A 23759-nucleotide genomic window follows, 5' to 3' on the forward strand; every position below is an offset into this window, starting at 1 on the left:
GTTGTTAATTTGAGCTGAATCTGAATTAACTGAAAATACTGTACCAGAAAATAAAACACGTAAATAAAGTGTTTCAGAAGCACTCTTCAAAACTTTTATCCCAAACAAAACAGCTAACTTCAAGCTGCTTCTTCCTGTTGGGCCACACATTTAAGTCAGGAAGCTGCTGTGAGTTGTTTGAAAACCTTTGAAAACACCATAGGCCTGTTACTTTTTTTTGGTAATGCTTGTGAGTTTATCAAATGCAAACTCCACCCAGTATAATGGTTATAAACAGTTCTTCAGGTGACTCATGCTAACACACCTGGGCCACTGAACTGGCTAGTAAACAAATACCCATCCCAAGAAATTAGTATATTTCAAGACTTGAAGAATCAGTTTGACTACTATGTCACCTGCCACATTTTTGTACTTGTATGTAGGAAAAAAGTAAAGAATGTCGATACTTCACTGATTTCTTTCTGGAAAGGAAGTGCTTTATTTTCTCTTTTTCTTACCATGGGAAGAACGATTATTATCAGAGTAGGTTTTAAAAAGCAACTCAGAAGTTAAAACTCATTCTACAAACTCGTTTCTAGCACCACTGTTTGAGTGAAATAATTTATTTCCATACTTCTCTTCATATATCAAATTATCAAAGGAATGAGCACAAATAAAACAATTTCTAAAAATTAACAACAAAAACCTATAAACTTTTCTTTTTCTTTAAACTAATAGACTTCTGCCCCAAGTTTTAGTTGCAATTATTTCTATTGTATTAGAAATGAAACTTTTAGGTAAACTCCAATTGTGATGAAGGAATATGAAATTTTTTATCAAAAGTGTCTGTAGTGGCACTCGGGTAATTTTTATATTATCTTGTTGTGGCTCTGGATGATAGTCTTATTAACTTGCTTTAAGGATTAATCAGTTCAACAAATAGTATCGGTTAGACAGCACTATTTCTTGTTTCCTTAAACCGCTGAAAATGTAATTTGCCAACAAGGAAGAAGTAAGTACTATTAATTGGAAACCTATTTTGAAAAATAAAAAATTCCCAGAAAAATCACTGCTTCTGTTTGATTGATGCACTGTGATCCAGGGAGTTTCAAGGTTGACTCAATTTTTTGTTAATAATTGATGGGATTTTATTTACAAAAATGTAAAATGGAAAACGAGTAGAGATACTTCCCATGAATACACAATACAGCAAAGCATCTCTGGTGCATTGATCAGTAATGAGTTATTATATGCACTCCAATCATAAATCCCAGTGGAAAGTTTAGCTGATAGAAGTTCTATTCTTAGGCTGACTTAATAAGCCTGGACTGATTTACTGAGTAAATTGAAAGATATTTCAGCTTTCTTGGGTGAATTTGTTCACTCCCACATACCCACTTCTATGCAAGTTTAAGAACTAAACATCAAACCCAGCACTGCTCATATACCTCAAAGTTAAGTAACTCCTCAAAGACAACAGGTAAAACATCTGTTAGAGTATGTTACTTTCATCAAACGGGAAGGAATTCAATATGTACTGAAAATGGCATAATCTCAAAGCTCAAATTTAATGTCTGTGATACACCAAATATGAACACGTTAAAAGACATTGAAATACCAATTATGATACTTTTAGTATTATGCAGTGTGAAAACTACCAAACTCTTTTTGTCCAAAGATATGCAGCAGAACTTAATACTGCAGAGAAGCAGCTTCATCACAAGAAAACACTTCAAGAGCAATATATTTTTCTCATCAGTATACCTCATGTAAGTGTACACAGTATATCATTAGCTCCAAAATCTGAAAATCTTGTTTAGGACAGCAATGCTGCAGCACTGTTTTCCAAATACAAAGCACCATGAAGTAGACTTCTCCACTAGCTTGTTCACCATATTCCAAGAAAACTAACAGATTATAAAATTTTATTGCACTCAACTTAGTTTTTGAAGGTAGACAATATGATGTAAAGAGAATTCTACATTAATAACTAAAAAAATTAAGGCTGAAATCTGCAATTGAAGCCAAGAACATAAGGCAGTGCAGTGCACTCTTCACTAGCAAGCACACTGGCAGCTTAACACAAGCTTTCCCATTTCTCATATTTTCCTATTGTTCTCCCTAACTTGTTTAGTTTAGCTTTGAAAAAGCCAGGTGCTGGTAGATTAATTTTAGTCAAACTTTATTTCCATATGAAATACAGCTAGCATTTTGTTAAAAAGTGTTCTTGACCAAGTAAGTTTTCTTATCACTTGCAGAAATGTATTACTGTAATGCAAACATTGAAATAACTTTCACTATGTCAGTGCAGGCTAAGGGTATAAAGATTTTTAAACTAAAAATAAGAAGCAACACCTGTTTGTTTGGTGACTTTTTTTCAAATGGGCTAAAGCAAAGAAGTACTATGTATAAAAAAAAAATACCCTGCAACTACTCAATGCACTGGCATTGTAGAAGATGAAGAAAATCTTCTTTGACTGCACGGTGCAACCCCAGAGCTAGTAGATCTTAAAGAGCATCTTGTAGCAATATCTGAGCAAAACCAGATTCTGAGTGCCACCCAGTTTTGGAGGGGAGATCTAAGCATATGATGTTTAAATCCCATCCCATCACCTTTACCTCAGAACTTTAAAAGGATGTAAACTGCATGGCTATTTAATTTTAAAATATTTTATGACTTTTTGACAGCACATTATTGTAAGTTATTGCTGACCTGTCTCTCATTTAGCTTTAAGCAGTTAGGACATACCTTTTCTTAATGCATGGCTTTGGACTTTCAGTTACTAGAAAAATAATAAAAGTACATTTTGTGTTACTACTGCTTTCCCAGAAAACGTCAACTGAAGGTGTTTTGCAGACTTTTTTTTCTGGTTGATCAGCTCCTTCAACATGCACAATTTCACCAAAGCTTTATTCTTAATGTGAGTGCAAAAGACTTCTATAATAAGTAATATTCTCATTTTTAGACCACAGTACATTTTATAGTTTATTGGCACAGGTCAGAAATGCCCTTTTTATTAAGCTAAACTTGCAGTTCCAGAATGAAATAGGAGTAAAATGTTTTAGAAACTAGAGTTAAGTGGTTCTGTTGAACGTGCTAATGTTCTATAGGACTGATAAATGAGTAATAAAGATGGGTTAGATTAAAGATGCTACAAGATGTGGTTGGGGACAAGAAAATCTATCATTAGGCATCATTCACATGGTTTCTGATGTGAATAGAAAGGAAGAAAAAAGATCTGAAAAGGAAGATCAGAACCTAAAGCAAGAAATTAGGATATAGCCAGTAGTATCTACAATTAAAAAGTCATTAACAGTTTATTTTTTAACTTCTAATATTAAAGATAAATCTTTTTCTATTTGATGGGCATTGGAATGTGGAAAAGGAAGAAATTAATTCCACTTCAGCGTGCTTTGTTTTCTGTCCCATAGGAAGCAACTATTCCAAATAATATAATCCAATCTTAGACTGTAAGATTCCTGTATTTTTGACCCCACTGAAACAAATACAAGATTTTATAATAGCAGATCTCACTACATAACAAGTTTTCAATAAAATGATCTCAGAGCAACTGCTGTTAGGTGGATAAACAGAGACTGGGTAAGCTCAGCGGAGAGTAATTGGCTGTGTCCTGTTTTCAGTCAGCAGCTGGCAACAGAGAAAGAACAGACTTAAAGCACTGGGGTAAGCTCAGAGACTGATTAGTCAGGAAGCTATTGTAAAGGCAGCAATGGTAGGAGCTATCCCAGGAGCTCTCTCACAGCAGTTTTCTCTGCCCTGTGAGACACAACTGGAAATCCCTTAATGCACTCTGCCCTTCATTTATTTTTGCTACTGGACATTTGAGAGCATTTAAGAATGTTACTTTTTTGAGTAGTTGCCTGATGATGGATCACATAGAATTAAAATGATTTTATATTTCTTAGAGAAAGGGGAAGACTACCATCTACAGTACAATTATAAAACTAGGGATTACCTGATAGCAAAGTACTTTTTATTCTGTGCTAAATGGCCAAAACAGAGTTTGCAGGTACTCAAACATCAATCCTCATTTACTCTTTATGCTGAAATTAAGAACTCACCTCGCATTCGAGGAAGGCTGCATAACTTAAAGCCACACTACTGATCTATTTACTTTTAATCCAGTTAAATAAAGCATGAGTAGATAAAAAAAATACTATTATAGCAGTGTAACACAAATTACACAAGCATACTGTATAGTAAAGGAAAAGAGACAAGTATCAAAATACTAGAATTCGGAAGCATAACAAAGTTAGCTATCCAAAGTTAATGTAAATTTTGTCTGCATGCATGTAAGAGAAATTATTTTTTTTTTGCCCCTCAGAAGCATTTGTATCATTCATTGCCTAGGACAGAATATGAACTCAAAGAGCAGCTATTCAGCTATTCAAGTTATTGTTTCATTTGCAGTATTGAGTGTGCTGTGTCCTGTTTTATGAACTTTATTATACACAGAGACAGAGAACTAAAACATGAACAATCCTTATCAGGTCTCTCAGCCTCAAGCACTTTAAATTGGAGGCATGAAGTCATCAATTATTAACAATTTACATAGGCTAACTCCTGTATAGGATGGGTATATGCCTCTCTCTAGCCACTATGAGGAGCCTAAACACTCTAAACTGTGCATCTATTTATGAGGTATTTCATCTCTTCAAGAGACTAAATACATAGATTAATTTTGGAGGTCAGCTAAAAACTCTGATTACTCTGATTTACCAGAGTAATTAACGTTATAAAGCACTTAATGAGTTTAGTGCTTTGATTCTACCTTTCAATGCAATTGTAGATGTCTGTAAAGAGAGCCTGGAGATCTCAGTTTAAGAACCAAACAATGCAAATTGTGACAAATTTCACCCATCTACCAGAGGGGTGGGAAGGAGAATCCTGTAAACTACAGGCCTGGCAGCCTGACTTCGGTGCTGGGGAAGGTTATAGAACAGATTATCTTGAGTGCCATCACATGGCATGTACAGGACAACCAGGGCATCAGGCCCAGCCAACACAGGTTTAGGAAAGGCAGGTCCTGCTTGACTAACCTGATCTCCTTTCATCACCCAGGCTGATGAAAGGCTGCAAATGTAGTCTACACAGACTTCAGTAAGACCTTCAACACTGTCTCCTACACCATTCTACTGGAGAAGATGACAGACCATGGCTTAGAGAGGGTACAGTCTTTGCTGTCTGGATGGTCAGGCCCAGAGAGTGGTGGAGAAAGGAACTAAACCCAGCTGGCAGCCAGTTGCTAGCAGTGTTCCCCTGGGCTCAGCATGGGGACCAGTCCTGTTTAACATCCTTAATGATGATCTGGATGAGGGCATCAAGTGCAGCCTCAGTCAGTTTGCAGATGACACTGAGCTGGGCAGGAGTGTTGATCTGCTGGAGGTCAGGAAGGCTCTGCAGAAGGATCTGAACAAGCTGGATCAATGGACTGAGGCCAATTGTATGAAGTTCAACAAGGCCAACTGGTGGGTCCTGCACCTGGATAACAACAATCCCCTGCAGCACTACAGGCTGGAGGCAATGTGGCTGGAAAGCCTAGTGGAAAAGGCCCTGGGGGTGATGGTTGACAGCAACTGAACATGATCCAGTGTGTGCCCAGGTGGCCAAGAAGGCCAATGGTATCTTGGCCTGTGTCAACAATGGTGAGGCCAGCAGGACCAGGGCACTGATTGTCCCCCTGTCCTCAGCACTGGTGAGGCAATCAAGTCCTCTGATTGTTTATGGGTCCCTCACTGGCAGAAAGACATTGAGGTGCTGGAGCGTGTCCAGAGAAGGGCAATGGAGCTGAGGTTGTTTATCCTGAGCAAAAGGAGGCTCAGGGTAGACTTTATCACTCTCTACAACTCTATCACCTTCAGCAAGGTGGAGGCTGGCCTCTTTTCCCAGGCAATCAGCAACAGGACAAGAGGACACAGCCTCAAGTTGCACAAGGGTAGCTTTAGGATGGACACCAGGAAGAAAATCTTCACTGAATGGGTGGCAAGACTTTGACATGGGATACCCAGGGAGGTCGTAGGGCCACCATCTTTGGTAGTGTTCAAGAGATTACTGGATGTGGCACTTAGTGCCATTTTTCAGTTGACATGATGGTGTTCGATCAAAGGTTGAACTCAATGTTGTTGGAGGTCTTTTTCAACCTTAATGATTCTATAAAAACCCAAGCAACCCAAAACCAAAGCCACTTCCCACTCACCTCCGCAAGTTTAGGATCAGAGGAAAGGATGGGGCACTCTATTAGCTTCTAGCATTTATTTTGACATAGCTGTCATTTAATGTTATCTCACTTTATAAATACTGACCAAAACAATGTCCTCCACAAGCTCCTCCCTCAGCCTAATTGCCTAATTTGGCGTCGTGTTCATATGAGTTACTCAGCAGACTTGGAAGCATTAGATTCACTCAGAGCTTTTGAGCTATCGATGGCAGAGTGAAAGATTAGATACCATAAAGTTCACTTTATCATGGAAAAGATGGATTAAAGGAGATATTTACATTTTAAAGCATAGGAAGAAAAAATATATATATTTAGTCTCCCTTGCCTGGTAATGACAGCAATAAAATGCACCCACTGAAATAAGAATATGTCCCCAGATAAATGTTTTTGTGCTTGTGCACTGAAAAGAAAGCAATTTTGGCAAGGAATTGAGAATATTTGGGGATTAGTTTCTGCTTTTGAAAATAAGGCAACATTGAAAAAAAATCACCAAATGTAATTATGACTACAGCAAAAAAAACCAAAATCAGAAAGTACCAACCTTATACAAAGCTATAAAAGAAGCAGAAGCTGTTATGTATTAATAGGTTTTATATTCTGATCCCTTCTCTAGAGCCTAGAGAAAACAATGGGAAGATCACCACCTTTAAAAGTTATTTTTCTGGCTAATATGTAACTGTAGTAACTCAAACAGCTGCCTTTAAGCTAAGGTACACAACTCTGATATGAATTTCTTCTGTTGTAAATAAATTTAGTTACCAAGCTAAAAGACCAGTAAAACCTAGGTGCCAAATTTAAACTGAGTAATGAAAGCTCTCACTCAGCTGTGTTTAACCCTGGTTCATCAAGATATATTGTTCCCTCAAGGAGAGGATTTAAACCATGTTTTCTATATCCCTGGAAAGTTCCCTTCTGTTCATTAGCCCCTCTGCTCACAGAGTGCCACTATAAATAACAAATGTTAGTGAGTCTACTGATTCAAATAATCATAATGGATGGGGATGGATGGTAATGATTCCTGCCACATTCTTGGATATGCTTCTGAAACTGCATAGCTCAATTAGGTGTAGTACACACATGTCCAAATATCTTCTGAACCCCCCAAACTGGGCTGTGATATCCAAATTTGTTCCTGACCTAGAAGCTATCCTGCCTCAGGTACACAAAGTAGACTGTCTAGAGCCAATTCAAGTATTTTTATGTGCACTGTATTATAATGCACCATGTACACTCATCTCTTTTCAAATACAAGGAAACAGGCTTAAAGCCTAAGAAAACAGATAAAAAGAAATACCTCTGGAATAATTATTTGTCTGTGCTGAAAATCTGCTGAGATTTCATTCCATTTCCCTGTTTATGACACTAAGGAGTCCTGATGTTATCTTTTCAATTTCTTATTTTATCATTTTGCTATGCTACAAGGACGGAAAAATATCAAGAACTGCAAGCTTGAATAGTGTAGAATAAATTCACTCTTAGTTTTCCAAATCCCAGTCTTTAGATTTTTTAACACCTATGGCAAATATGGTCAAGCTTACAGGGTCAGAAAACAGCTTTTCTCTTATTTCTCTGGTATATGGAGTTAGATAATATCAGGAGACAAAAAAAGCATGATGAAAACTCTTTCTCCCATGGAAATAAAGACCATCACCATTACAAAGTCTTCTTTTGAAGACATCATGACAAACTACTGTAACAAAAAGACTATGCTACTAACTAGACAGTTACAGTCTCTCACAGAAAGAATCTACATATTAGTTATCCTCCAGGAAGTAAAATCATCTAGGAAGTTGTATAGACTTCACATAGTTTTTCTGTCTGGTTAAAACAATTTTGCTTTAAAAAGTTGTTGGCTTTTTTTTTAAAGCAAAAGATTATAATGCTAAGGATAAGAGCCAATCTACTTCACAGTTCATGCTGAAAGGGAATAGATTGATTTGCCCAGTATCTTCCAAAATCCAAATATTCTTTCCCTAAATTACTTGAACTGCAGCTTCCCATCTTGGATTTGTAACTTGCTCACACTATTCCATATCATTCAGCGGAAGCCTGGCTACCATCTTTCCTCCTGACATTCAAGCAAGAGCTGCATTTGACTCCTGTATTTCCTTCCTTTATCACTCATGATCTCCAGGTTTGAGCCACCAAAAGGATTCAGATTATTTTTTATTTACGCCTTCTGAGGATTCAGATTATTTTTCTGGGTGATTGATGCAGATATTGCCTTAGGTATGTGTAGTGGAAATACACAAGATTAATCTATTTTTTGAATGAAACAAGATACTGGATTTATCAAGCAACTTACAGGCACAAGCACTAATTCTGATACAACTGAACTGCCAATTTCCCTTTAGAGTATTCAAAAACTTGAAAGTAAATTTTCCAAGTGTTCCCACCCCAACAAAAGGGAGAAGTTAAAGATAGCCTTGTTTGCTCTGCATGTTTGCACCTTTGCAGAGTAACTCCAGTATTTCTACGCAACATTTTTGTTCTGTTACAGCAACCACTTAGGAAAAAGAATGAACAAAATTCTCCCAAAGGAGGAAAAAATCCCAGAACATTAATAGAACACATTCACTTACATGGCAAAAATAGATGACTTAAGAAAAGTGCTTGAAGAATTTAATGGAAAATATTTTGTGCTTTCTCTAAATCTTTTGAATTCTGACTGACTAAATAATGTTGCATTAATCAGACATCACTGGAGTCACAGAACAGACTCAGGTGAGGAATCATACTCTGTTAGGATCTCAGATTTTGCCCCCCATGAAAACTCATTTTTAACATCTAGCTGATGAAAATTTCCTACCTAATATTTCACTTGTGGTTTATTTGTGGTTTCTTTATGAAAGATAACCCCTTTAAGAAAATATATATGTGTGTATATCTATCTAGCTATTTTTAAAAACCCACAATATAAAGAGCTTTATGGCTGTTGTTTAGCAAATCTGCTACTCAGATGAAATTTCTAAAAGCCTCTGAAGAATGAGGCAGAAGTTTAGATACTATTTGTTCTTAACATTCAGAAAACAGAAGTGAAACAGACTGGTAAATTTATACCTAAAATCTTGTTTAACAAATATGGAAGAGACTTGAAAAGTGCTCTGAGAAGTGACAGAATCTCTTTGCTATACCTATCAAATTGGTAATTGTTTTTTTGAATGGGAAGTTCTGTGTGACTAAAATATGAAAAGGCAAATATGGGTAAATTGCTGGTAATTTACATCTCCCTTTGCAGATTTAAGATCTTCCACTGATAAATGTTCAGCTGACAGATTTGAATATATAACTTGCCTGCTGTAGCTTTTGGAAATCCGGTTACCTACCTAGGCAATTATGAAGCTGACATTTATGGTATGTGCAATTATGGAATATACAGTGTCACTGCTTTCAAATGTCACCTCTTTGCTACTGTTCTTATCTTGCAGAACGTGTCCTCGCCTCCCTTGAGAGCTGTGATCTTATTCAACTAGCACCAATGAACACTGGCAAAATATTTACAAAAGCAATTAGCTCTTCTGAGTGTCTAATTTGACATCTTCAAAGGGTCACATGATAAGGTCCACCTTGTCTCAGGGTAGTACTTAAAATTTTTACTCTGAAAAAAGCTTGGGTTCTACTTTTTGTCTACATTATGTTCAGATATAATGCTATATGATAAGACACAGGGTGAAGGATATGCATGCAACCTCACTCATAAGAGTTGATAAGGGAAATCTCACAAGACTTTAATAAAGTACAGACATTTTTATAGGATTACAATTCCTCCTCATCTTTCTAAATACAGGTTGCCAGTGTGCGTTTAGCTTATACTAAGGGCAAGATAACATTTTTTTCTGTCTAGATCAGTATTTTCACAGTAATAATATGCAACTCCTACTAATTTGAAGTACCCTTTTCCACTCTTGGCAGTCTCCAACCATTTTTCAGTATTTGGCACTTTAAAATAAATAAATGTTTCAATAAATGAGTGGTTTATACCTCTCCATGTCAGTCTATATTTCAAAGAACCTTTTGTTAGAAAAGGCCCCCCCCCCAAAATTCTCATTTTCCATTCTAAACCCTTCTTGCTGGCTGCCATCCTTTCTGAGTAGGAAATTTTCTTCATTCTAACATTAAATTATGAGTGTGAGAAACTGCTAAAAACTGCATCAAAATTAATCTTTTTCCTAGATATTTTGGAATGAAATTCTTCAGGGATATTTTTGTGATGATATGTGTTTTCAACTGCAGCAATGAAGAAATACTTCTAATGACAGAAATAAAAATGTGTAAATTCACTTTCCTTGTCTGGATATTATTTTTTCTTTCCACACATGCAAAATTGACTTTTATGGTCAGTTCCTTTGAACTCTGCAGTATGCTCTAGGAAAAAAACTATTATAAACAGTGTGGATGGTTCCAGGGGAATTATTTCTGTTAGAATAAGCAGCAATTTTACTTGACCTATGAAGTCAATATTGAAGTGAAGGTTTGGTCTTAAAATGGCAACATCTGAGAACCATTTTTAATAGAAATCCTATTAAATGTTTTCCTTTCATAACAGTGCCTACAGTTATTCCATGTCTACTACTGAGAAAACTTGTCTATTGAGTAAAACTTCACAAAGCTTAACAAAAATTTTCTCCACCAGAGGTACTGATGTTTTGTGATCACATGGCTAAACATGCACAATGCCTTGAAAGCAGTATCTACTGTGAAGGACTGCTAATGCTCAAGAGGGTGCCTTTACTGCCAACACGTTCTGGGGAAAAAGTTATCTTCATGGGTAGCTCCTTCACTATTATGTACTTCCTAATGTTCACTACATACAGCTGAGGAAAAGACAACCACATACACAGAGTTAAGGAAAAATTAGGTTGAAATGCCAATCATAGCTTGCTGTCACATACAATGATGAAATAAAAATGACCTCTATGTGGTCACACAGTTTCAAGAACTAAGATGAGCTTGAGCTCACTGTCAGCTTTGCTTGTCAAAAATAAGGTAGCAGAGACATTAATATGACTATCAGATGACAGTTCTATTATAAATATGAGATGAAAAGAACCGAACACACATGAAAAAAGGGTTTCCTTATGCTTAATTGGGAGAGAATGACTTTACTATATAAGGGTTTTATTTAACAGAAGTCTTTAAAATGCTTCAGACTAGATGTGACATGAAAATTATTCTATTGTGTATAGATTTACTGAACAAAAAGCTATAATAATTACAACCATCTCTTACAATAGAAGTTTGATCTCAATATAGAAACAAGACCTTTTTGTCACCTTTAGAAATGTTGTCCACAATGCAATTACTGATTGTGACATAAAGATTTCTTTCAACCTCTGCAGTCTCAAAAAGCAATCTGTATTTTTTTGCTTGCATTTTATTATAGCTTTTCTTTACTCACAACATTTTTAATATGATCAACTTGTAAAGATAAACTCTTTCTGCTGCATTTGAGGTATGTGTTTATATGCAATCAAAGCTGCATCTCAAATTTGTATTCATGCAATTCAGGTAGCATTAGCTTGGCTAATGCTACAGCAAATAAATGCGTAGCCATAGCAGCAGAGAACTTGATGCAGGCTGCAAAACCTGACCAAAAACTTAGTGAATAATGCAGCTTTCTGTGCTGCAGTGGGCTCTGCCCTGCCTTGGATATGCTGCTCCATGTATCTGGACTTCAGTAGCTTGAAGTAAACATACAAGCTGCAAATATGCCTTGAGTCTTGTTGTAAATAACTGAAAAACTCAGATCAGTCATAGCTATTAGCTGCTTGAGAAGATCTTCTAATGTGCAACATCCTGATTGCTGAAAATTACGTGCTTTCTTCTGCTTCCTAAATAAAATAAAAGAGCTCCTCTATTAGATGCTATTGAATCCTAAGCACACCACTAAAACTATACCAATATTTTGCTTGTGTCAAACAGTGCTCTGAATTGGAATTACAGCAAAAGAATGTACCACAATATTTACTGCAGTCCATGGTCCTTTGCAGTTAAAGCAAACTGTAACATTAACACATAGTTTTGCACATAGATGTAATTCAGTAGGTAATTTAAAAATAAAAACCACTATGAACGGGAATAAAATATACCAATCGTATCTATATCCACTAAAATCTAGTGGATAGTACTTGCATTCTTACGGCATTAAAACACTTCCAAGACTTGGCAATTCTTAATGTATATTACTTCTGTTAGTTATGCAGCAGGAATTTTTCTCCACAAGAAATATTGTGACTTGTGGGCTTTGTCACAAGCATTAAAAATACAACTGGTAATTCTGGTCACAAAAATAGAGCAGATTTAAACTTGACAAAACCTACATATCACAGAATCATGAAGTTGAAAGAGCCTTTCAAGATCATTGAATCCAACCCATGCCCTAACACCTCAACTAAGCCATAGCACCAAGTGCCACATCCAATCTTTTTTTAAGTACATGTTTTTTTAAACACATATCAGGTTAGAAAGAGGCAATCTGTTCAAAAACAGAAGAAAGCAGTAGGATTGAAAATAAAAAAATACACATTCGGCTACCATGGAATGTAGCATGAGAACAAGCACTCTTTTTTAACTAGAAATACCAGCTGAACACTACCAGAGATTTCAGGGGAGCTCAACAGATCACGAAGAGAAAAACAGCTCACACATTAGCCAGCATTTCACTAAATTTATTATTTCTCTTTTTTTTTTCTTAAGTAGTCTATTTAGTTAAAGGAAACAATTTCAGTTCCCAGTTCTAGACCTGAGCAGGGTTGGCTTGCTTCTCTGTGTTATTTTGTTTTACAGGGTTTGGCTAAGACTGAAAAGCAAATGCTAGTTTGATACCTTGTGTAGCATTGTACTGAGGGTGACACTGGCAATGGTTAGAAAAATTTCCTTCCTGCTTCCATTTATATGACAGCTATGGAGAAAGAAATATTCAGGCTATATTTCTCTCCCTTGTCATGCCTCATGAGACATGGAACCAGTTTCCTGTCCTGTGTTTGTGTGGGATAGAGTTAATTCCCTTCCTAGTAGTTGGTACAGTGCTCTGTTTTGAACTGAGTCTATGAAGAATGTTGATAACATACCAATGCTTTAGCTGTTGCTCAGCAGTGCCTAAGTCAAGAATTGTCAGGATCCCATGCTCTGGGATGTTCACATGTTCTGCATGAGCCGTGCTCAGTGGGAAGAGGCACAATAAACTGGGGGGCAGCACAGCTGGGACAGCTGGCCTGAACTGGCCAAAGGGATTCTCCATTCCACATGGTATCAGGCTCAGCATGAAAACTGAGGAAGTTGGTCAGGAGATGTTGATTGTTAGGAAGAGACTGGCTCAGCATTGGCCCACAGCAGTGAGCAATTGTATTGTGCATCATTTGTTTCTCTTGTGTTTCATTCCTCTCCCTCCCTCTACCTTTTACTCCTCCTCCTCAATATTATTATTATTATTATTATTATTATTATTATTATTATTATTATTATTATTATTATTATTATTATTATTATTATTATTATATTATTACGCTGTTCTTTCCTCAACCCATGAGCTTTACCTATTTCCATCCCACCAGGGAAGACAGAGTGTGTGGCTGCAAGGCACTTAATTGCCATCTTGGGGTTATAACACTATTTATGCTTGGATCTGATTTGGTTTCCACTTTTGTAAGAGAAATATCTTTAATCAGAAAGATGAAACTACACTTTTTTTAATTTGGTTGGTTATGTTTTGAAACAGAAGAGATTAGTCAGAACTTGATGGCACCTGCCCAACAGAGATTACTCCACTCTAAAGGATTCAGGACAGCCATTTCAAGTCATGGCTTGTAATTCTTTTTGACTGTATGATGAATCCTAGGTATGAATTTGCAGTGTGCATTAATAGAATATATCTACTATAAATGAATCTGTCAGTCTTAGCAGAATAAACAGTAACCAAACCAGTAACCAGCCAACTGAAACAGCCAAAACCAGTACAGAAGCAAACATGGAAAGCGCTAGAAATGGTACTTAAGGACTTTCAGCAATCTCCACATATTTTAGCTTTACAGTAAGACAGTGGGTTTTTTTCCTATGATATAAAATTTGGCATCCATTTGAAATTTAAGGGTGGGAAAAAAATAGCAAATTAGGAATAACCTAGCCAATACTTCTGTCTAATAACATATCCCAGTTTTTCTGAAGTCATAGACTTCTTGCTTGTGTGGTATATACATAACAGACCATTGTATAGAACATTTATCACTTATTATACACGTATAGATAGAAAGAACAGGCTATTGAGCATCAGATATAAAGTGCAAGAAAAAAATGATACAGAGAACAATACTGACATACATTGTTGAACTCAGAAAATTAAAGAAACTTTATCATTATAATTCCTATCTTGATGGACCACATTAACTTTTTTAAGGTTATTATTACTATTATCCAAAATTGACTTCGACATTCAGAGTCTAGCATTCATTCTAGACAGTATGTAATTTAAATGACCATATACTTTTACTAAAAAGGAAAAAAAGGCTCTGAACTCACCCTAATCTACACCAGGTTTGGTACTCTATTTGGCTCAAGATAGTAAGATGTAACACATAGACATTGTGACAAGTGTCAACAAATCAAAAACATGCATTCCTTAAAATCAAGCTCAGATCTGTACTAGCCTGTTTCTCAACCAATAAGACAAGTGAAAGAAACATTGAATTCATTTTAAAATGTCTTAGAATGAGACTTTCTCAAAATGCTCTATGGAAAAATTGACTTTGGTAAAAACAACAAAAGATCCAAGAGTTTACTTTTACTCTTCTCTCCAAATTAGATATCTGAACTTCAAACTTTAGCACCAAATTATATCCATCTGATGTACAAATCCATCCATGGTTTAGACTAAGATTTTTCAGCATTAAAATTTTGGTGAGTGTGAGTGGTTTTTTTTGTTGTTTTGTTTTTTAATCTGAAACATGGCCATCATGTTTGACCAAAGGCAGTTAAGTTTGAAAACTGGAATCTACAAGTCTGTCTACAGACAGCTACCTAGATGGAATGTGCTGATAAGAACAGTAAGAGCAGTATCCAATATGAGCAGTATCCAATAAGAGCAGTATCCAATATGAATGCTCTTACAAGCAAAACCACTTACAGGATAAATTCAGATGTGCTCTATAGTCATTACTTAAATATCAATATGTTATGTGCTAGACAAGTACCTGTCAAATATACTTGATTTCTCTTTGATCCAATTTCTGTAATTATGGACAAACTGTCCTTTCAGCTCTATTTTCTTCAATTTTGTTTTTATTTGACAAATTGAACAGGTTTGGGGTTTTTTTGCTACACTCACTTAGAGAAATAAACACTTACACATGAGATAAAATTAATATAATCAATTTTATGACATCTGCTTCATAAAACCCGCAGTGCATATAAATATTAAAAATAGTGCAATCTGCTTTAAAAACTAAGAAAGAAGATCTTTTTCCTCCCATTATTCAACTTTCTCTTTAACAGAAGGACTACAGATATAAACTTTTTCCTGAGACCACTAGTCATGAGCAACTGAGTCATTCTGGACTCCTCAAGCTTAATTAAAACACAGCCAATATAGCAATATTCTGTAGACTGACTATCTAACAAAGCTAACAGGCACCCACACCTGCACTGTAACTTGCAAGAACAAGTCCTACTGATAGCGAGATAGTTCAGCAGTTTACAAATAAATATTTACTATAACCTTGTCAACACTCCTTTTGAATTAATACTAATAAACAATAGCTTAAGCCATTCCAGCTATAGCACCAAGAAAACCAAGACAAAGAAACACAGAATGAATGCCAAAAGTCCTGAGATTCAGTATAATAGGCACTTAGTAACTAACACTTGAAACATTACACAATCTCTGCTTTCTATTACAATTCCATAAACCCTAAAAAACTTGCATAATGATTCTTAAGGATTTTAAAAGTACTACAATTTAAAAACATAATCAAAATTTAAATAAATAAAAATCCCACAACAGGTAGAAGAGCTCTGCAGAGGAATCAGTAAGTATAGTTTTCAGGTTGTAATATTCAGATGATTCTTAAAAAGCAAGTTCCAATATGGTATAGTACACCACTAATGTACAAAAGTGAAAAAAAAATTACAGCAGTCTTGAAAGCACAGATCAACTACATAAGCTAAGCTAAGAAGTGCATGCAATTCATGAATATGATTCATTACCATGGTTACAAGCTTTCAGCACAGGCCGCTGTGTGCTTGGACTGAGATTTTGTGGTGTGTCTGCAAAAGCAAAGAAACAATGGAAATAAAACACCTGTTTGAAAGCTACCAGAATATTATAATATGACATAGCAGAAGTTTAGGAATTTAAGAATTACGAGTTAGGTATTTCTTGGAATAAATGACAGTTATATACCAGAGAAATAATTTGACTCAGACTCACTTATGGAGCAAGAGAACTGTCGCTTCCCCCATACAGCTATTAACCCTAAAAAGTTAAAAGTACATTTGGCTGTATTGAAAAGTCTTGTCATAATGATCTGGCTATAATAAGTTCAGTACATTAATTTCCAGTCTTATTGACATAAGCAACAGTCTGAACATCCCTGAAAATTCATTGTACTAACGAATTAAATCTGACAGTATCTAAATTCTAGAGCACTGGACCCATATTGCTTTTAACTTTCTCTAGAAAATAAAATCTAAAATAGAATATTCACCTCTGGACCTTGGTGTCCTTTTCCTTCTGTCTCGAAAAGCCGCACCTGACTGCAAGGCCTCCAACAGGCTATCCATCACTCCAGTCTCCTCACCTTCTGTAAAGGAAAAAGAAAGAACCCTCTTGGTTACCATAGCAATATCAAAGCATAAAGAATAACATCAACAAAAACCAATAATAATGGATACCAATATTATTATTAAAACAATTAATTTCAAACCTTGACCAGTGCTTTAATATTTACGAATTGATCTCTTGCAATTAAGTACAACAGATTTGGTTTTCTAGAACTGAACTAGACCAAATTTCTATTCCACTCATTTCACATTCCTCTTTCTCTATACAGAGAGTCAAGCATAGTTTTAAGAGAAATGTCATTTAACTCATATTTTCATTTTAGTACCCTTCTACAACTGCAAATAATCAGTCTCATGTCAGCTTTTGAGAGCTGTCCTTTATATGATTTGCTACATTTGACAAAAGACCATTCAGTTATTGTGATAAAAAGTTAAAATTGTTTCTCAGCGGGGAGCAGAGTGAACAGTATTGGACTGGATAGGATATAGTGATATCCATAGGTAGCTTTAATCAAAAGCCATTTTCCGTCTACATTTAATAACCTCTGGCCAATAATAAATAATTGATGTAGTTCAGGAAAATTCTACTCATTAAATTATATGCTTAAAATGCCTAATAATATACACATGTGCACAAAAACCCCCAAAAGAATTATGAATGTTACTCTGAGATGGTAACCAAATGCAAGTATTAAACACTTTCCTTTTACTTCCTTTAATAAAGACATCAGAAAGTGTTCTATTTTTTAACCTTGTTACCCCACTGTATGTATGCATGGGAGGACAAAGAACAGAATCTCCATGGAGGAATAAAGAATTCCATGATAGAAATCTCATTATACCCCACTGGGCAAAACTCCCTAGGTCAACACACATCTTGGACAGAGTTAGCAGTTATCGCTAACAGTAAGTATGCAAATCAGGATCTAAACCACCTGGTGCATATAACAAGATGCTGAGTACAGGGGGACAATCACTGCCCTGGTCCTGCTGGCCACACTATTGCTGACACAAACCAGGGTGCCAGTGGCTTTACTGGCCACCTGAGCACACACTGGCTCACTTTCAGCTGCTGTCAATCAACACCCCCAGGGCCTTTTCCACTGGGCAGTTTTCCAGCCACTCTGCCCCCAGCCTGTAGTGCTGCAGAGGATTGCTGTGACCCACATCCAGGACCCACCAGTTGGCCTTCTTGAACCTCATACAACTGGCCTCAGCCCACTGATCCAGCTTGTTCAGATCCCTCTGCAGGGCCTTTCTGTGCTCCAGCAACTCAACACTTGTCACCCAGCTTGGTGTCATCTGCAAACTGACTGAGGGGGCACTCAATTCCCTCATCCAGATTACTGACAAAGATACTTAACAGGACAGGGCCCAACACTGGGCCCTGTGGAGGGCTACTCCTGGCCAGCCATCAGCTGGATGTAACTCTACTCACCACCACTCTTTGGGCTCAGCCATCCAGCCAGCTTTTTAACCAGGAAACAGTAACCCTTAGTTCTTCTCTTTTCTCTATACTCTGCACTACCAGCCTAGTTTTCAACTTTAGACAAAAGTGCTACATACAAAACTAATAAGTGAAAATTAGCAAATAAATAATAATTTTGCCTAACATTTAAATTTATGGCAGGTATAGAATAAACATGAAGACTGAAATATAGAATGTTTTAAATTTTTTCTTGTATTTGCTATAACATGCTTTATCTATTACACAGGAGTTTGCTCTCTTACAACTAATGGACTATTACACCTATTAATATGGCTTGGAATACACCTTATAAAAAATCACTCAGACTATGTCTTTAGCTTCCTATTTGTTTATTCGGGTTTGGATTTTCTTTTGCTTTTTTTTGCTTTTGTTTTGGTTTGGTTTGGGGTTGGTTTTTTTGGTGTCTTTTTCTTGCTGGTTTGATGGGGGGTTTTTTGTTACTTGTTTAACTTTCTCTATCTGATGTCATGCAAGTCTTTAAAATACTAATGTCTCGACTGAATATAGTCAGTGAATAGTTTCAACCAACATGATGCCTGAAGAAATTTTGAGCCAAGACATCAGTTACATTAACAAACATGAAAAACATGAATGTTGGAGAAAAACTTATAAGCATTTTAGGTAATAGCAATTCAAACAATACTGAATAGTATCACAGTCAACAAAATGATACCATTCACGTCTATGGAAAAGAGTTCATAAGTTTTATTTTAGGAAATAGGAATAACAGAAGAAAAATTTCAATGCTATTTCAGCATATCATCTGTTTCCTCTTAAGCCTGTCCAAGACTACTACAGATTTCATAGTAATTTCAAAAACTTAACAATTTATTAGTATAAAAACCTTGATTACTCTAAAAGGCTAATAAATTTTTTTTTTTAAAGAAGATTTAAAATAATGCAACAGAAATATTGCAAACCCACAACTTCTTGGAGTAAAGCTGTAACATTTACATGCACTGTCTGTTTTTCATACTTATCTGAAATATTCTGGTAGTCACAAAGTGGATTATAGATTAGTGCTTCCACTGACATGCAAAACAGTATTAGAAGAATAAATTGGAGAAGATCGAAACTTGAATGAAAAAACTCATCTAATAGTTGCTCTGTATGGATGTATTGAAACAAGCCAGCCACTGCAAATAAAAGCACATACTTAACAATCTCTGTACCCAAAACATGTAGAAAGCATAGTTTTCAAACTTGTACAACTTCAGTAGGCTCCAAATTCTGGTTTCTGATACCTACATCAGCAGCTGACTGTGACAACTGCTGCTAAGTTATGCAGGTAACTATCAGTACCCACACTATTAATAATGTTGTCCAATTGCCTATGATGGGAAGATTAAGAAATGAGAGTCTACCATGCAGTATGCGAGAAATCTTTTAAATTACCTTGGGAGAGCTGTATACAACATTGCTACCATGCCAGTACAAGAGTCACAAATACTGTTCGATATTAACACTTCCTAAGGGGCCTTTAAACCGGCTTTCACAAGCTGCTGCAGATGACTGGCACCAGTCCCAACCAGCTTCCTAATTAGTCAAGTGTATCAATCTTTTGACACCATAGAACTAGGAATTCTGGTTGGCTTGCAGATAGTTACATAGTCTACAGTAATTCCTTTGAGAAAGATACCCTTTTATGATTTAAATGATCTCTTTTCCCTCGATTGCAGAATAGAAGATTTAAACACTTTTTAATATCATACCTAATTAAAACTCATACAACTGTCTTTTAAATACCATTTAAAGGAGAAGTAAACTTCCCAAAGTAGCCGGTGAGTCTTGCCCTTGACATTTCAGTGCCAAGTCAGATATAAACTACCTAATTTCATAATTACATCTTTAAAAATGTTAAGAATATTAAAGACCCTTCTCTTCTAGTGGAGTGAGTATCATTAACTTTACATGTGCACCTATAATGTCTTATAATGATAGCAACAGATATTGCAGTTAGTAGTGACAACTGCATTTCATGTACTTATAAAGAACAAATTATATATATTATAATTCCAGGAGCAGTAGTCCACTGACATGATACAATCACAAATACCATTAGCAGTGTGGTTTTAAAAAAGAGTGTTGTTACAATATTATTTTGGATGAAAAATGCTTTATTTTTACAGTTCCCTGAACCTGTCCACTATAAAATAAACCACAGAACACCAAGACTCCAAAAGTTCACTTTACTGGGAGAAAACATAATAATATACCTGTTTCCTTTTTCACAGAATCAAAGCTTTATTCAGCTACTCTTCTCACAAAGGAAAATACCGAGAAGTTTCAGAAAAGCAAACCATGGATTCTTTAGCATGGTTACTGTTGATGTTGCTTACTCAAGCTCTACACTTACGAGATTTAGCTACAGGAATCTTGACTATCATCTTCCCCCTGTCTTTATTTATAGCATTGCAACTATGTACAGCTTTTTGTTATACTATAGATAATGAAAAGGACCAGCTCCTAAAGCTAAACACTAAGTTTCGTGTGAAACTAAAACCATACAAATTGGACATATACTTACATTAAAAAGAGACCTTACAGATTCCATACCTGTTACAGAAGGAAAAGGATGCAAAACCTCAAGGGCTACTCATGAAGTTAGCTGGATAGCCAAGTTTAATTATCTTTGTTTCATCTTTGATGTAACTTCCTGGCAGCACTCAAGCCTTCATATACATTAACAACAAACTTGGAGTGCTGAGGGTATTGGATTTATTTTCCTCTTCTTAAGAATGAAATCCTCTCAATTCAGCAAATACCAGAATTGATGCTTTTTTACTCTTGTTTGCTAGAATATACACTGGTTTTTTCCTTTCTCTTCAGCTCAGGACATAATTCAAGTTAGACATACTTCACCCAGTTTCTGACTGATTAAAATATAAGCCCTTCACAACCTACTTGAAGGTTTAGCTCCCTCCTGTCTTGTGCATTTACGTACAAAAATTTCAGAGGCAAATGATTGCCAGGCTTGGGACAGCGACAGCTGAGATGTTTCCAGACTATTTGCACAAGGAAGGAAAAAAGAAAGTTATATCTCTTAACTTTATTATTGTTGCACCTTTACTTTAAAGACATCATGGAAAGTCCTTTATATTTGCTTTTACAAGGTAAGGACTGATTTTGATGAGTGGAGGCTACAAAGCATTGCTCAGTCCTTAACTTTATACTCAGTCCTTAACTTTATCTTAACTTTATTATTGTTGCACCTTTACTTTAAAGACATCATGGAAAGTCCTTTATATTTGCTTTTACAAGGTAAGGACTGATTTTGATGAGTGGAGGCTACAAAGCATTGCTCAGCTGACTAAAGGCCTCCATCTAAATTTGAAGTAACATTCTCCGAACAAAATCACAAGAGGAAAGCTTTAGGCATGCATCATTTTGAATGACTTAGGCTCCAGGAAGCAGAATAGCAGACCACAGAGAGAAAGATAAATGAAGCCATCAGTGCAGCAATGGGCTCCAATGTTTTGGATGTGGGGTCCATGTTTTCAGTCTCAGAGTGTAAGGCAGCCAGATTCTGTGCAGTGTTCATAGTGCTGATGTGAACAATTTCTAGATCTTTCAGCCATATATATGATCAGGGCAGAAGACTTTTTGAAGGCTTTTACATTGTAAACATAAACATATAAAGAAACCTTAATGTTTCAATGTAATATTGAAACATTTTGGTTGTCATTTAAAAACGACTACCTAAACTCTGAGCCTTCATTCCAATGAAATTCAGATACAATTTTACAAAGCATTTGTGGGTGGATGATAAGAGCAACTTTGTCAAGAAAATGCACAGGATATGTAGACTTCAAGTTGAACTTTTTATAAGGCTTTGAATTTTTTCTGGTAAAGCCATAGCAGCAACCAGATAATCTTCATTGACAGGTGAGTTAAGGAATATATGACTATCAGTCTGACTTTCAATAACAGTGCACAAACTAGAGCCGTGACTGAGAACACAGGGATTCCTTTGACACTGCTAAAATTTTGGAAGAACCTTGTTACAATACAGTAAGAAAAATAAAATTTCCAGTGTACAATTAAAAGCAGAAACAGGTGCCAGGTGCCTTGAATGGACCGGCTGAAAGGAGAGCTCCTTTTAGATTTAGAAGTATTAAATGAAACTTAAGAAAAGTATCACTATTTGCAGTGACTTCAGGCAAAGGACACATAACAGCCCTTCCAAAAGCAAAACACATGCACATACTTCACATTTCAAATCAACACTCTAGTCCAGTGTCAGAAGAGTTACATGTCTTACTTGTGTCCAACACATAGTAGAAAGCCTTTGATAGTGCTTCAGAGCCTTGGCAAGTATAATCTAAAAAGGTATGATTTCTTCTAAGGATTGATGAACCCATTCCATAAATCTAGCTGAGAAGAGTGGGTTTCATGCCATCTTGTTTGCTCTTGATAAACTGGTCCATTGTTGAGCTGTCCTAGAGTGCTTTTATGGTTTAGAAATAGATACATTTTGACTCTAATCATGATAACAAAGAGGGCTCCAAGCTCCAGAGAGCTTAAAACAAGTTAAATTCAAAATAAACCACCCTTCACGAAGCCTGAAAGACAGCTGTCCCTTTCAAATCAGCTGTTGAAATTAAGGTTGATACTTACACAAATTTAAGATTGCTCATATGACAAAACCAAAAGGTAAGCTATGGTAAGAGGTGGTTCTTTACCACAGAGATATAAAAATAGTTCAGCGGTGTAAGGTACCAATTCTTGCACCTCAGTTGGATCACAATTTCTCATTTAAATAATGGGAATGAGAGTGAAATCATCTTGACATTGAGCATTTTAATAAAAATGTTAATAAAACATTTCTGATGTTCATTGTGATTTTGTAAGCCCTTCTTTGTATGACAACAGAAAAAAAACACTGTAAACTCACACTGAGTTTTCCATAGAGATTATCCAGTTTTATTTATATTGGTGCCAGATACAGTAGAATGACTCTCAAAGCAAGTGTTTCTGAGAGACATCTAGGTAAACTGGACTTATAAAAGAATTAACAGAAACTTAAGCCTTTGAAATTGTGTACCCCAGGACTTGATACTGGGGATAATATATCTTTGTTCATGACCTGAATGATGGAATAGAGTGCAGTCTGATCAAGTTTGCATATCGTGCAAAATTCAAAATAATGGCTGACTGTGACAGTGGTCACAGGGGTTTTCAGGTGAGGGAAGAGACTAGAATGTTGACTCCATGTTCAGAAGGCTTGATTTATTATTTTATGATATACATTACATTACAACTACACTAAAAGAATAGAA

The 23759-nt window shown here is 36.0% G+C and overlaps 1 protein-coding gene across 1 annotated transcript in view; it reads right to left on the reverse strand.

The window, feature by feature from the left end:
- DIAPH3 (diaphanous related formin 3) overlaps window positions 1-23759 on the reverse strand; it is a 213752-nt gene that overhangs the window by 39018 nt on the left and 150975 nt on the right. Inside the window, exons 26-27 of the mRNA XM_066571453.1 lie at window positions 16916-17011; window positions 16416-16475 (exon numbers count right to left, since the gene is read on the reverse strand). Of these exons, the coding sequence (XP_066427550.1) occupies window positions 16416-16475; window positions 16916-17011 (156 nt within the window). The remainder of the gene's footprint in view (window positions 1-16415; window positions 16476-16915; window positions 17012-23759) is intronic.

The sequence above is a fragment of the Molothrus aeneus genome, chromosome 2 (assembly GCF_037042795.1).
Source record: "Molothrus aeneus isolate 106 chromosome 2, BPBGC_Maene_1.0, whole genome shotgun sequence".
In the NCBI taxonomy this organism is placed as follows: Eukaryota; Metazoa; Chordata; class Aves; order Passeriformes; family Icteridae; genus Molothrus; species Molothrus aeneus.